The sequence below is a fragment of the Peromyscus maniculatus genome, chromosome X, assembly GCF_049852395.1.
Source record: "Peromyscus maniculatus bairdii isolate BWxNUB_F1_BW_parent chromosome X, HU_Pman_BW_mat_3.1, whole genome shotgun sequence".
Lineage (NCBI taxonomy): Eukaryota > Metazoa > Chordata > Mammalia > Rodentia > Cricetidae > Peromyscus > Peromyscus maniculatus.
Window position 1 is genome coordinate 880,418 of NC_134875.1, and position 15,407 is coordinate 895,824.

Genomic DNA, 15,407 nt, shown 5'->3' on the forward strand with positions numbered 1-15,407 from the left:
TTACATATCAAAATGGAAGGCAAAGCAAGATGGTGGCTGAGTAAGCTGTTTCAGTAACCATCTCCACTTGGGCACACCAAGTTGAATAGTTATTCATATATAAATTACTTTCATATGAGATAAGGAAAGCAAATGAAAGACACTATAATGTCTGCTTTTGCTATTAAAAAATAAATCAAGATATATTAAAGAAAGCAGGAAGGAAAGAGTTGCCTCTGACATGCCTCCCTTAACTTTAAGCAGCACAGCTTAGAGAGAGTTGAGGAAGAGAGAAGACTTAAGCTCAGGCCTTAAACTTGCAATCTAATTCCTGGCCTGAGAGTGAAATCTGCTGCTGAGTAACACCTTACACCTCCTACAACCAGGCCAATACCCATATTCTGAGATGCTAGAACTGAGTTAGGACAGCATCAGAGAAACCAATTTCACCATTCTTTGAACCCCCTTTCCCAACCTTTGGTAACAAATAGGGAGCAAGACTCCACCTGCTGAGGAGAAGGGCATGAAAGCTAACACAGCTTTTAACTTTGCCTTGGAGTGCTGTGGGATGATCTTTCTGTGTGCTGTGAATATGTGTTGCTCCCATTGGCTGATAAATAAAGCTGTTTCAGCCTATGGTAAGGCAAGATAGAGCTAGGCAGGAAATCCAAGGAGAGAGACAGGGAGAAGAAGGGTGCAGTCATGGCAGATGCCATCCAGCCACCCAAGGAACAAGATGTCAGCAGACTGTTAATTCCATGGCCACATGGCAAAATATAGATTAATAGAAATAGGTTAATTTAGGATGTCAGAGCTAGCTAGCAATAAGCCTGGGCCAAACAGTTTGTAATTAATATTAAGCCTCTGACTGGTTATTTGGGAATAGGTAGGTGGGAAAGATTTATTCATTTACATTGGAGCTTATTTTCAGACCCACTGTGATAAAACCCAATGCTGAAGACCCTACATGAAGGCCAGAATTTCCAGATGGAGTTTATGGACTGGGTCTAGTACCAAGAGGATACATGTACATTAGTAGGATGGACTTGAGCTTCAGCCTGAATGTGATGCAGGCAGGTGATATAGGCTGAGACTGTCCTTGACACTGTACAGGTTATTGACACTGTTAGACTCTAAGGAGCCACCCATCTTATCATCCCTTTCGTGCCCAAAAGACCACCTTTACCAATACTACTCCAATGTTGAGCAGCATTGTAGAGTATGACATCATTCACTGTGGGTAGGACAGAGTAATAAGAACAGTACTTTGCCTTAGACCAGGCTGGTGAAACCTAAGATTGGGCTGATTCTAAAGACCCCACCACCACTACCACCCATCCCCAGGAATTCATATTCAATGAAGCTTCTGAAATAACTCCTATGCAAAAAGACATATAGTCTCGGTCTATGCAATGTCTATCTCAGCTGTGACTGGTTCCAGTGGGCCCTAGGCCATGAGAACACATCAGTAATAAGAATCCTGTAATAGTACAAACCTTAGTCCCTCCTCTGTTTTATACTTACTTTGGCAGGTTGTAGGCTCAAGATAAGACATAACTTGGTAGCATTTGTAGCCTCAATCATGGTAATGGAACTGGGGCTTGTTCATTCAAAATTATTCTGGTTAGATTATTATTAAGTGAGCTGTGGAAACAAAAAACACTGAATCACTAGCTACACACCTCTTTTCTTCCTGGCTATTAAAGAAGTTCCATTTCATTTTGTTACTAGTAGAGGGTACTCCTGGATTAAGAAATCTAGTAAACCACCCAAATGTTCACCCTTACCAACATAAATTATCCTTTATTGTTAGAAGAAGAAAATGTAATGAATTTCACAGAAAATATCACATAGGTATATTGAATTCATGTGTTGTTCTTAACTTTTTATTCCATCTTTCCCTGAAAACCTCATTGTCTGTTGGTATGGCCATACAACTCTTTTTGGCCAGTGGTAAGTTAGTAGATATGATAGAAGCTTTAAATGTGACTGTGTTTTACTCAGTTTCTCAGGCCTCTCCTTCAGGCTCCAGACTTTGAGCCTTTAGAACATTGAGAGAATACATTCATTTTGAGGCACAGGGTTTGGGATAATTTCTTTTAACAGCATTAGAGTGAGTATAATGAGTATAAGAAATGCTAGAATTGAACTTCTAGTATCAATAAGAACTTTAATAAGAATTTTAAAAGAAATGTATGATAGCACTGTCCACTGAGAAAGCCTAGCAACATTGATATGATAAAAGCAGTGAGCACATCGTGTCCAGATGTTGGTCTCTATCATTTCCCAGTAAAGGGAGTTTGGGCTTATTTGAGAAATGACTAATTTCTGAAGCAAGGAAACTGCCTGGAAATCTTGAAACATCTCCATGTGCCAGAATATAAGGCTAATGAGGTCCATGTAAAAAAGAACATAGGAGTTTACTTGAAGAGCTTTCTGTTAGCCAACTTGGAGAAAATTTATCAAAAAGATAATGGCAGAGTATATTGGCTCATGCCAATAATCCCAGACCTAAGGAGCCAAAAAGAATAATGATGGTAATAGATTGTAATGCATATAATAAAGAAAGAACACATGAGTCCATAGTAACAGTTTTTTACTATAAATAAAAGGAGAAAGTAAATAAAAGTAGAAAGTGAGCTTCTGCTCCACACAGAATAATACTGGTTAATAAGTGTAAAAGATTCAGCAAAATTATAAATTTATTTGGAACCATCATATACTATTTAATACTTGTAAAGAAATTGAATGGATAATAAAAACCACTGGGTAAAGGTTTGTTGGGAAATAAAACATTGACATGGTTTCAAAGTTTACCCGGCAGATTGTTAAGAAAGTAGAATAACTTTTGTAATAGGTTTGAGTGGACTCAATCTTAACAAAGTGATCAAACTTAGGGTCATCAATAATGGGACAGACTGGCACATTGAGTATCCTTTGATGCAGTGCAAAAAGGACACATTTTCTACTTATCTAATGAGAATTCAGACCATGCTGTACCACAAGTATTCTGGGCTATTAAAGATGTCAATGTCACAACTGATGAAAAAGAGCAAAGACTATGAATTTATTTTGCATTTTCTTTTTAATTTTGCCTATGTGTATATGTGTATGCTCACATGTGTGGGTGAACATATGTGTGGGAGTATATGTGTACAGAGACCAAAATTTATATTAAGTATCTTCCTTTATTGTTCTCCACTTTATTATGAGGAAGGGATTCTTGCTTTCCCTGGAGATAACCTAACCAATTCTGGCTAGTCTAGCTAGTCAGCTTGCTCTGGAGATACCCTGTCTCTGCCTCCTGGGAGTTGGGATTATAGATGGGTTAAATATCCACTTCACATTTACTTGAGTGCAAGGGATCTGAACTCCAGCCCTCACATTTGTGCAGCAGATGCTTTATCCAGTGAGCCATCCTCTCATCTCCCTACTTTAGATTTAAGGAAATTTAAAATGATTCAAGTAAATACAATGTATGATCTTTTATTAGATTCTAAATAAATACTGTGTAGGATACCATTTTGATAACTGAAATTTTTAAATATCAGATAATATCACATTAATGCTACATTTGTTGGTCATAATAATGGTAGTCTATGATATGTACAAAAAATGACCCCTTTCTTAGGTTTTGCAGGCTGAAATGTTTAGTATGAAAAAATACCATGATGTTTATAATTGTCTACCAAACTGTGCAGAAAAAAGTGTGTGTGTGTGTGTGTGTGTTTGTGTGTGTGTGTGTATGTACAGAAAGAGGGGGATAGAGAGAGGAAGGGAGAGAGAGAGAGGGAGAAAGAGAGACAGAGACAGAGACAGAGAGAGACAGAGAGAGAGGAAAGGAGGGAGTTGGAAAGATGGATTAACAGTTAAGAGTGCATACTGCTCTCTTACAGAGGATCTGAGTTTAATTCCCAGAACTAATTCCAAGCTGTTCACAACTACATATAATTCTACTTCCAGAGAATCCAATGCTTCTGGCCTCTATGGACATCTGCACTTAAGTGCACAGACAGACAGACATGCACACATGCACATAACTAAATAAAATAATATTTTAAAAATAAACAGGAGAAAGAATATAAATATCTGTATTCTAATAATTGGTAACTCTAGATGAAGGTCTTAAGCATGTTCACTATGTCATTCTTTTAATTCCTCTAGGCTTGTAATTTTTATAAATAAAAGTTTAAGAGGACATAATAAGAGTTATATCTAATGAAAGATGACTAATGTGGTGATGATATATTGTGTACCCTAATAAACTTATCTTGGGATCAGAGGACAGAGCCAGCCACTGGATTAGACATAAAAAGCAGATAGTGGTGGCACACACCCTTAATCCTATCACTGGGGAGGCAGAGATCCATCTGGATCTCTCTGAGTTCAAGGCCACACTGAGAACAGAGTGAGGCAGTGGTGGCACATACGTTTAATCCCACTTGAGATCTCATGCCTTTGCTAGGAAAGCACACATGCCTTTAGTTCCAGGAAGTGGCATGGCTGGGTGGAGAACAGTATATAAGGTGTGAAGAGACAGGAACTAAACAGCAGTTCAACTGAGACCCTCAGGGGTGAAGACTCAGAGGTTTTCAGTCTGAGGATTCATGGAAATAGGATCGGCTGAGGAGTTGGCAAGGTGAGGTTGCCTGTGATTTGTTCTCTTTCTCTGATCTTTCAGTTTTCACCCCAGTATCTGGCTCTGTGGGTTTTTTTTTAATTAATAAGACTATTTAGCAGTTTGTGTTACAGACAACACCTCCAAATATATTGTAAAATTGTACCCAAAAACAATCCCAAATCTGGAACCTTAATGTTTCTCAAAAGTTTGATCAAGCACACAGACTTTAATGCAACAAATATTTACAGTATATTTGCCATGCTGTATGGTTGTGTGACACTATTCCTGAGGAGATATGAACAATGTCTACTCATTCCAGATAGTGAATTGATGACAGACCAAAGATACCACTGAAGTCCAACTTTATGAACTGTGAGTTTTATTGGAATTAATCACAGGAATCTGGATGAGAGCTTACAAGAGCGGGAATGACCAAAAGACAGCTGTATTATCAAAGCTCACCCCAACATAGATGACAACTCATGAAAGCTAGAAGCTAGGAGCACACTGCACAGCTTGCAGACAGCTCAACAGTTTGGAAAGCAGTCTTTCTAAGTAGTCATTTGGCCTGAATCTTTTCCAGACAGCTTGACTTCTCAGCAGTCTCTACTTATATACTCCAACAGAGAAGCCTAGTAAATCTGGTCAGTTTCAGTGACTTCCTGATGCTATTGAGATGTTTACTTCCTTATCTTAACAAGTTTCCCTGCAGGATAGATTGTTTTGTCTCTCTTTAGAAGGTCCTATGTCTTAACAAGTTTCACTCCATGATGAATGATGAGATGTTTTGTCTCAGATGAATTTTCTATATGTGCTTTAGGTTCCATATTCTATGTGATGATGATGTCTCTGTCAACAACCTCCAGATATTACAAATGAACAAACAATAATTTCAGATTTAGAAAAAACAGGAACCATATTTTAGAGGAGGCAAAGTTTTCTAATGATATGACATTTATACTGAGACATGAAGGATAAAAACAATAGATAAAGATGAGGAAACAGTGTGATAAAAGACTTCTTCTGAGCAGAAAGAATCATACATACAAAGGTTCTCATATTAACAACAACAACAACAATGACAACAACAAAAGAGTTGGCACTGTCCAGTAACTAAAAAAAGATAAATGTGTCTACAGTGTAAAACAGGGGGGAAAGCAGTGGGAGGTGAGATCAGAGCCAACAGTAGCCTTGGAGTAGGCTTGGAGATCAGAATGAGTTTGGATCTTATTCTAAGTGGTATGGAAGGTTTTGTTTTGGAGAGTGATGGAGGTATGGGTGTTTTGCCTGCATGTATGTCTTTGTACCATTTAAATTCAGTGCTCAAGGAGGCCAGAAGAGAGTGTCAGATTCTTTGGAACTGGAGTTACAGACAGTTGTGGACTGTCATGTAGGTGCTGGAAATTGAACTCAGGTCCTCTAGAAAAACAGCTAGTGCCCTCAACCACCAAGCCATCTCCAGCCCTATCATAGGTTTTAAGCAGGAATGTGGTACCTCTAGGCTTACATATTGAGAAGCCTTTTCTAGGCACCACAAAAGGGGTGCCAAAGTACGAGAATCAGTTAAATTGGCATCTCTGGGGTAAGAGCTAGAGTAAGCCTCAATTGTTTTAAGACGCTCCCTAGGTGATTCCATTAAACAGCCATGGGAAACCATGGATGGGAACCTAAAAAGAAAATGAAGTAAAGAACATACCTTAGACTTTGTTTGTTCTTATAGTTAAATTCTGTAGAACCAGAATTATTTCTACCATGTTTTCTGAGAAAAGTCCCTTTCCACTTGGAATCTGAAGTGAAACTCACACCAAATTTGTAAAGATATAGTTCACAGAATGATTGCAGGTAAATGTCATCTAAATAGTCCCAGGAAACAGGAGTCCTTTCTTTGTTGTTTAGCCAGTTTTCCCATGACAACGGCCTAGTTCCTACTCTTTCCCTCCATGCAAACTACCTGGGTATATCTTACAGATGTCATTGTGTCTGTGCTTGCAAAGGTATTCCTTACAACAGTGTCACCACTTCATGTTTCTCTAAGATTCTGTATTACTCTTAAACTTTGATTTGGTCCTCTACTGTATGAAGTTCATGGAATACAAAAACACACTGCACACATCCTACTGAGTTTCATAGCTGCCTGGAACCACATATTTTGAATATTCAGTTTCGTTTCCTCAAATGACTGGCTTACAAGTGGACCTACCTCCAAAATCTCAATGTGGCAAGACACCTTGAATCTTGGACTCTACTCCCAACTTTCTCTGTTCTGCACACTCTCTAGTCAAATTACACACTTTGTTGTATTGCTACTAAAGTATGAAAACAGTATATATGACTAATAACAGTACCTACCATTTATTGAATGTTTACTATATACTCATCTTACAATAACAAATGCAGTGACTTTGGAGTCAACTAGTTGAGTCCTAACTCCCACCTCCAGATTACCTGACACACAGATATTGTGTATGACCTTAGGCAAAGCATTTTGTTTCATTGAGATTTTTTTACATGGGTGAGAATATTTCAGATGTAAGGCATAGCTAGAGCAATCCTACATAGCAGATAAGTGGGTTGATCTCAATTCTACAAGTCAAAACAACTTTTTGGCCCATGGAGTCATACAATCTCCCAGAGTTCAATTAAAATGCTAAAAGCAAATTGAAGTAAGTCACTCATATGTTGTTATAAGCATTGTGACAGATGCAAAAAGGGGAAAGGGCCATTAGGAAGAGGAGCCATGGATGAGTGACTGACAGAAGAGGGAGAAACTAAAGTTGAGGCTTCTAGCAAGAATGTGGTGGTATAAATGGTACTTTTGTCAGTCAGTTAATAAATACTGTCTATCCTCTTTTTTTATCAGGTTTTTCAGGGGAATCATGACTCATCCACACCAACGGTGAATTCTCTAGACCCACCATTACTCACTCGATACCTTCGAATTCACCCCCAGGTCTGGGAGCACCAAATTGCCCTGAGGCTTGAGATTCTTGGATGTGAGGCCCAGCAGCTGTACTGAGGTGGCTTCTGCATCCTCTACTTGTTACTCTTTGCCTCCTTCTTCAGCTCCAGGATTGTCTTAGTCAGTGTGTTGTTGCTGTGAAAAATCACCATGACCATGACAACTCTTATCAAAGAAAGCATTTAATTGTGGCTTGCTTATAATTTCAGAGGTTTAGTCTATTGTCATGGTAGAGAGTATGGTAGCATGTAGGCAGATATGGTACTCAAGAAGCAGCTTAGAGTTCTACATCTGAATCCACAGGCTGCAGGAAGAGAGAGAGAATGGCCCTGGCTGGGCTTTTTAAACCTCAGTGTCCACCCTCAGTGACACACTTCCTCCAACATGGCCATACCTACTCCAACAAGGCCATACCTCCTAATCCTCTGTAGCTCCACTCCCTGATGACTGAGAATTCAAATATATGAGCCTATGGGGGCTATTCTTTTCAAACCACAAGGAAGTTCTCTCACTAATTCAAGACCAGCATCCCTCTCAGGTTTCCACATACATACTGCCCCACACTGATTATGCCACCATCATTTTATTTAAAACCATACAGTCATATATGACTCTATTCTGATGCTTCCCAAATTATTAATTCTGCATTTTCCGAAAACTTAAGTGTCAACATTCATAATGGAAGCTGTGAAGAATCACACTAAGTTTTATAATTTCAGTATCAAATATATTTTATGCACTACCAAAACCAAAAAATTTGTGACAGAATCAGAACTAGAAAAACAATTAGCTTATACCCTCTTAAATAACTCATGACCATTAGCTGCATTCTTGACCCCCTTATATTTAGCCTTCCTTGTTCTCTTTTCTTCATGTTATATTGTACCCAAATGTACATTTTTGTTTACATATATACATATATTATTAGCTATATGCAGATTTTTTTCTTTGACATTGTATGACCTCACTTAATAATATACATTCGAAGTCTATCCATGTTCCTGTAATTTTACCTTCATTTGAACCTTAATTTAGAACCTGAAGCACTGAAACTTTTAGAAGAAAACACAGAGGAGAGCCTTTAACATATCAGAGTAGTCAAGAACTTTTTAATCAAACACTAACAGCATAGGAACTAACCCCAAGTATCAACAGATGGGACTGCATGAAAATAAAAAGTTTCTGTACAGAAAAAGAAACAATCAGCAGTTAACATACAGCCCACAGAATAAGAGAAAAGTCTTTACCAGCTACACATCATGAAAACATAAATATCCAGAATTTACAAAGAACTGCAGAAATTAAATACCAATTAAAAATTGTTAATCAACTAATAGGCAAATGAACATAATGCACAGTTTTCAAAAAAATGAAACACAACTGGTCAATAACTATTTTTTAGTGTTCAATATCCCTACCCATCAGGGAAATGCAAATCAAACTATTTTGAGATACCACCTCACCCTAGTCATTATAGCTATCAACAAATCTGATGAGAAATGTTGGAGGGGATGTGGAGAGAAGGCATACTTTATTCGCTGTTGGTGGTAATTAATATTGCCATTGTGGAAATCAATTTGGAAATTTCTCAAAAAAATAAAAGCAGAGCTAACATATGACCCAGCTGTTTCATTCCTGGACATATGCCCAGAAAACTCCATACCCTACCATAGACATATATGTATCTCTATGTTTATCCTGTCTTATTAACTATAGCAAAGAATTAGAATCAACAGATGAATGGATAATAAAAATTTAGTATATACAGGCCGGGCGTTGGTGGCGCACGCCTTTAATCCCAGCACTCGGGAGGCAGAGCCAGGCGGATCTCTGTGAGTTCGAGGCCAGCCTGGGCTACCAAGTGAGCTCCAGGAAAGGCGCAAAGCTACACAGAGAAACCCTGTCTCGAAAAACCAAAAAAAAAAAAAAAATTTAGTATATACAAATATATATATAATAGACTGCTACTCAGCTCTAATGATAATACTATCATTATAATACTAAATAATACTAAAATACTAAAAGACATTTTAATATTTCCACAGGAAAATTATAAAGTTTAAAGTTCTATTAATGCATTTGTTTTAATCCTTCCTTCACTTAATTTCCTGCTAAAACAAAAATATAATGGAACTTTTTATACTATATCTTTGTCATTGAATCACGAGAAATCTCAACTGTTAAAAATTAGTGAATACTCCAGTATGCATTGCCACATTCTCTCCAGAAGCTTGGGAATGTTTCACTGGTTCTTCTACCTGTACACTTTATTATGCACAAACACATCATGGTAGCAATTATAGTCCACCAAACAGTCAGAGGATGCATTTAAAGTTTGCAGCCCAGGATGGTTTGAAAACAGGAGAGAAAAAAAATGTGTCCCAGTCACAGAAAAGGCAAAAGAATGGATATGGTTGTTGTTTCATCCTAGTACATTTTCTAGTAATCCTGCTTGGCCCTTCTGTGACTTCTTTGGGAATTATAACACAGTTGCCACATTTGTTATAATCCACAACTGACAAAAATGCAGATGATATGGTTTTATTTCCTATAAAATTCTAACCACTCATATCTAACTTAATAATCTGATTTTGACAGTCTTTTCCATTGATGATACAGCTCTATTTCTCAAATGCTCTTGAAATCTATTGTTTTGTCTTCAGACATGAGTTAAATAAAACATTGATGCATACAAATGAATGTCTTTGAGAATTGTTTTTATACTACAAATAAAAATGCATGCAATGAATGATACTTTAAAAATAGAGAAGACATGAAGTTGTAAGGGATAAGAGGGTAAGGGTGGCCCTGGGAGGAGTTGGGGGAGTGTGGGATGAATATGATCAAAAGACATTGGGTGCATGTGTGAAATTCTCAAAAATTAGTAAAAATATTATATGTAAAAACAAATAAAGACATTCAATAGTAGAGAGGTGTAGCAGGAATCTTAAAAGTTCTTATTAATAAAATCAAACCCGAGGCGAGTTATTGGGGTCCATGCTGGTAGATCAGAGAGACAGAACAAGCCACAGCTATCTCACCTTGCCAGATCCTCAGCTGGTCTTGTCTCCTCAGACTGGAGGCCTCTGAGTCCTCATCTGGAATGGGTCTCAGCTGAATTACTGCTCAAAAGCCTGAATGCTTAACCAGTCAAAATCTTCTAGTTTCTGGTCCTCAAGCCTTATATATCTTTCTGCTTTCTACCACCACTCCCTGGGATTAAAGGCTGGCTTTCTAGGATTAAAGGCCTGTGTCACCATGCTTGGCTATTTCCAATGTGGCCTTGAACTCACAGAGATCCAGAGGGATTTCTATCTCTGGAATGCTAGGATTAAAGGTGTGAGTGCCACCATTTTCTAGCCTTTGTATCTAGTGGCTGTCTGTTCTCTGACCCCAGATAAATTTATTAGAGTACACAATATTTTGGGGAACACAATACCACCACATTTCCTCTCTTTTTGTCTAAAATTAAAAAAGCTTATAACTAATACAAGAAAAACTATCTTCAATAAGTATATGCAATATACAGTCAAGATTACATTAACAATGTCTAGTCCATTAACATTTGACAGATCCAGACAAAAACTACATTATATATATTAACAATGTCCAGTCCAGTAACATCTGATAAACTCAGACCAAAAAATTTTCATTACTTATCTTATTTAAAACAAGTAGTTCCTTTTTAAAAGTAGATTCCATAATCTCCCTTTTTATCTTATCATATCCATATTTTCTCTTTTTTTTCATAATAGATTCAGTAGTCTACCTTTTGTCATTTTTATATCTTCCCCTTTTTCTTCAGTGTAGATTCAATGATCCACCTATTTATCCTATTATTTCTTTATCTTTTTTCTCAGAGTAGATTCGATGATCTATCTCATATCTATATTCTCTTTTTCTTTTTGCTTTCTAGGGGTGAAGATATCTTTAGGGAATCTTGAAAAGAAAATTTTGGGACTAATCATCAAGTCCTGTATCGTTTGTTCAGTCTCTGGATAATAGGAAAGTTCAGGGCTTGTTTCAAGTCCTTGTTTGAGTAGTCTGTCAGGCTGGATCATCTCAACTAGTCCTCTCGAAATTGTTCTGACCAGTTTGTAGTCCAAAGTCGATTTTTCCATGGTGTTAATCGGCTTAATGGCTTTATCATAGTCCATGTGGAATCATTGTTGTAGGATCCTGTCATCTTTTTGAAGATTTCAAAGTCACTGTTAGGCATGATCATGGTTTCCTGCAGACTTTTTTTTTTTTTTTTTTTTTTGCCTCCTCTGCTGCGGTTTGGAGCAATCATAGTCTGATAAATGTCTGTCTCTCGGAACCATGAACATTCTTCCCTAGAACAGAAAATCTTCACAACAATTTCTCCCCACCATTTGTCTTGCCAAACTTTTCCAAACTGACCTTTGCCGATGCTTTCTTGTAACACGATGGTCCTGGCAATTCTTCTCTGAACCAGCAACAGTAAACCCTTAGTCCCAGGTAGCAGCATCACCGCAGTCACCAACATGATGAGAAGGAGCTGGCAACGTGGAGCAGTAGCCACTGCTTTCATGGTCCCACCACTGTTTGTGGCCCAGTCCAGGCCAAAGCTTCTCCCAAGCCTCCTAGGCCAGCTCAAACTCGGGATCCTACTGCCTCTGTCTCCTTCAGCAAATCCTACCAGTGTGCGCCACCACAACCGGCTGAGTCTAGCTTGGGCCTGAGCTGGGGCTCACAAGGCCACAGCTTTTTCATGAATTTGTAACACGAACGTTGGGCGCCAGATGTAAAAGTTATTAAAAGTTCTTATTAATAAAATCAAACCTGAGGCGAGTTATTGGGGTCCATGCTGTTTGTTTGTTGTAACACCAATTAAATTGAACCCAGAATAAGAAGGTATAATCAGTCTTTTTTTGTCAAACCGCCAGCCCAATAATGACACAGAGACTTATTAATATGAAAACTTGGACTTATCTTAGACTTGTTTGTAGAAAACTTTCTTGTCGGACTTTCTCTTATGGGACTGCCAGCTCCCTAATAACAACACAGAGACTTAATATTAATTATGGAAGCTTAGCCTTAGTTTAGGCTTTCTTCCAACTAGCTCTTATAACTTAAATTTATCTGTCTCTATTAATCTGAATTCTGCCACATGGCTTGGTTACCTCTGTTCTGTACCATATGCTTGACTTCTTCAGAGTCTCTGGTGAAATCTGCATGCCTAGCTAGATTCCTCCTCTTCTTCCTTTCTCTCCCTAGAAATCCTACCTATTGTCCCCTGCCTAGATATTGGCCATTCAGCTTTTTACAAATCAATCAGAAGGTGCCTTTGGCAAAGACACATCTTGACAGTGTACACAAATATTCTTCAACAGTTCCCCCTTTTTGTCTAAATAAAAAGGAAAGGGTTTAACTAACACAGTAAAACTATAATAAGAACAATTATCAAGTAAAAATTACATTTACAATGTCAAGTCCATTTGTATTTGGTAACTTTGGAGAAAATACTCTATTATCTATCCTATCTTGATGAGTCCAAAGTTTTATTCATAAACCACTTTCTATCATAACTTGTATTACCATCCTAAAAAATATCTTTTTAAGCTGGAAGGTGGTGGTGGACGCCTTTAATCCCAGCACTCAGGAGGCAGAGCCAGGCAGATCTCTGTGAGTTTGAGGCCAGCCTAGGCTACAGAGTGAATTGCAGGAAAGGCACAAAGCTACACAGAGAAACCTGGTCTCGAAAAACCAATATATATATATAAAATCTTTTTAGAGCTAAAAACATTTTCATAGATAAACAACTTAAGCTTTTATTTCTCTCAACCTTATGCACTTTACATCTCTTGTTTCTTTTCCAAATTTGTTTTTTATTTTATTTTATAATTTAATTTAATTTTACATATCAGCCACAGATTCCCCTGTCCTGCCCCCCCCCGCCCTTCCCCGAGTCCACCCCCCATTCCCATCTCATCCAGGGCAAGGACTCCACTGGAGATTCAGATCAGCCTGGTAGATTTCAGTCAAGGCAGGTCCAGTCCCCTCCTCCCTTCACCCAGGCTGAGCAAAGTGTCCCTGCATAGGCCCCAGGTTCCAAACAGCCAGCTCATGCACTGAGGACAGGACCTGGTCCCACTGTCTGGATGCCTCCCAAACAGTTCAAGCTAATCAACTGTCTCACTTATCCAGAGGGCCTGATCCAGTTGGGGGCTCCTCAGCTATTGGTTCATAGTTCATGTGTTTCCACTACTTTGGCTATTTGTCCCTGTGCTTTTTCCAATCATGGTCTCAGCAATTCTTGCTCATACAATAATCCTTCCTCTTTCTTGCCAATTGGACTGCCAGAGCTCCACCTGGGGCCTGGCCAAGGTTCTCTGCATCTGCTTCCATCAGTCATTGGGTGAGATTTCTAGCACAACAGTTAGGGTGTTTGGCCATCCTATCACCGGAGTAGGTCAGTTTGGGCTGTCTCTCGAACATTGCCAGTAGTCTATTGTGGAGGTATCTTTGTGGGTTTCTGGGTACCTCTCTAGCACCCTGCTTCTTCCTATTCTCATATGGTCTTCATTTATCATGGTCTCTTTTTCCTTGTTCTCCCTCTCTGTTCTTGATCCAGCTGGGATCTCCTGCTCCCTTAAGCTCTCTTTCCCTCGACCCTTGACCTTTATTACCCCACACACACACAACGTCCAGTTTGCTCATGTAGATCTCATCCATTTCTCTGTCGGGCGATATCTGTGTCTTTCTTAGGGTCCTCCAGGTAGCCTCCCTGGAGTTGTGAGTAGCAGTCTAGTCATCCTTTGTTTTACATCTAGTATCCACCTATAAGTGAGTACTTATGTTTGTCTTTCTGAGTCTGGGTTACCTCATTCAGGATTTTTTTTCTAGATCCATCCATTTGCGTACAAAGCTCATGATATCATTGTTTTTCTCTGCTGAGTAGTACTCCATCGTATATATGTACCACACTTTATTTATCCATTCTTCACTTGAAGGGCATCTAGGTTGTTTCCAAATTCTGGCTATTACAAATAATGCTGCTATGAACATCACTGAGCATGTGCCCTTGTGGTATGATTGAGCATTCCTTGGGAATATGCCCAAGCGTGGTATAGATGGGTCTTGGGGGAGATTGATTCCCAATTTTCTAAGAAAGCTCCATATTGATTTCCAAAGTGGCTGTACAAGCTTGCATTCCCAACAGTGGAGGAGACTTCCCCTTGCTCCACATCCTCTCCAGCATAAGCTGTCTTCAGTGTTTTTGTTCTTAGGCATTCCGACAGGTGTAAGGTGGTATCTCAGAGTCATTTTGATTTGCATTTCCCTGATGATTAGGGATGTTGAGCAATTCCTTAAATGTCTTTCAGCCATTTGAGCTTCCTCTGTTGAGAATTCTCTGTTTAGCTCTATAGCCTATTTCTTAATTGGACTGTTGGGCATTTTGATGTCTAATTTCTTGAGTTCTTTATATATTCTGGATATCAGCCCTCTGTCAGATGTGGGGTTCGTGAAGATCTTTTCCCATTCTGTAGGCTGTCACTTTGTCTTGTTGACCATGTCCTTAGCTCTACAAAAGCTTCTCAGTTTCAAGAGGTCCCATTGCTTGATTGTTTCTCTCAGTGTCTGTGCTACTGGTGTTATATTTAGGAAGTGATCTCCTGTGCCAATGCATTCAAGACTACTTCCTACTTTCTCTTCTATCAGGTTCAGAGTAACTGGATTTATGTTGAGGTCTTTGATCCATTTGGACTTAAGTTTTGTGCACGGTGACAGATATGGATCTAGTTGCAGCCTTCTACATGTTGACATCCAATTATGCCAGCACCATTTGTTGAAGATGCTTTCTTTTATCCATTGTACAGTTTCGGC

General features: G+C 38.7%; 1 protein-coding gene across 9 annotated transcripts in view; it reads left to right on the top strand.

Moving 5' to 3' along the window:
• F8 (coagulation factor VIII) overlaps positions 1 to 9,467 on the top strand; it is a 166,674-nt gene extending 157,207 nt beyond the window's left edge. For all 9 annotated transcript variants that reach the window (XM_042268902.2, XM_076562461.1, XM_076562459.1 and 6 more), the window contains one exon: positions 7,461 to 9,467. In XM_042268902.2, coding sequence (XP_042124836.1) covers positions 7,461 to 7,616 — 156 coding nt within the window. In that variant the 3' untranslated portion in view covers positions 7,617 to 9,467. The remainder of the gene's footprint in view (positions 1 to 7,460) is intronic.
• The last annotated feature ends 5,940 nt before the right edge of the window (positions 9,468 to 15,407 follow it).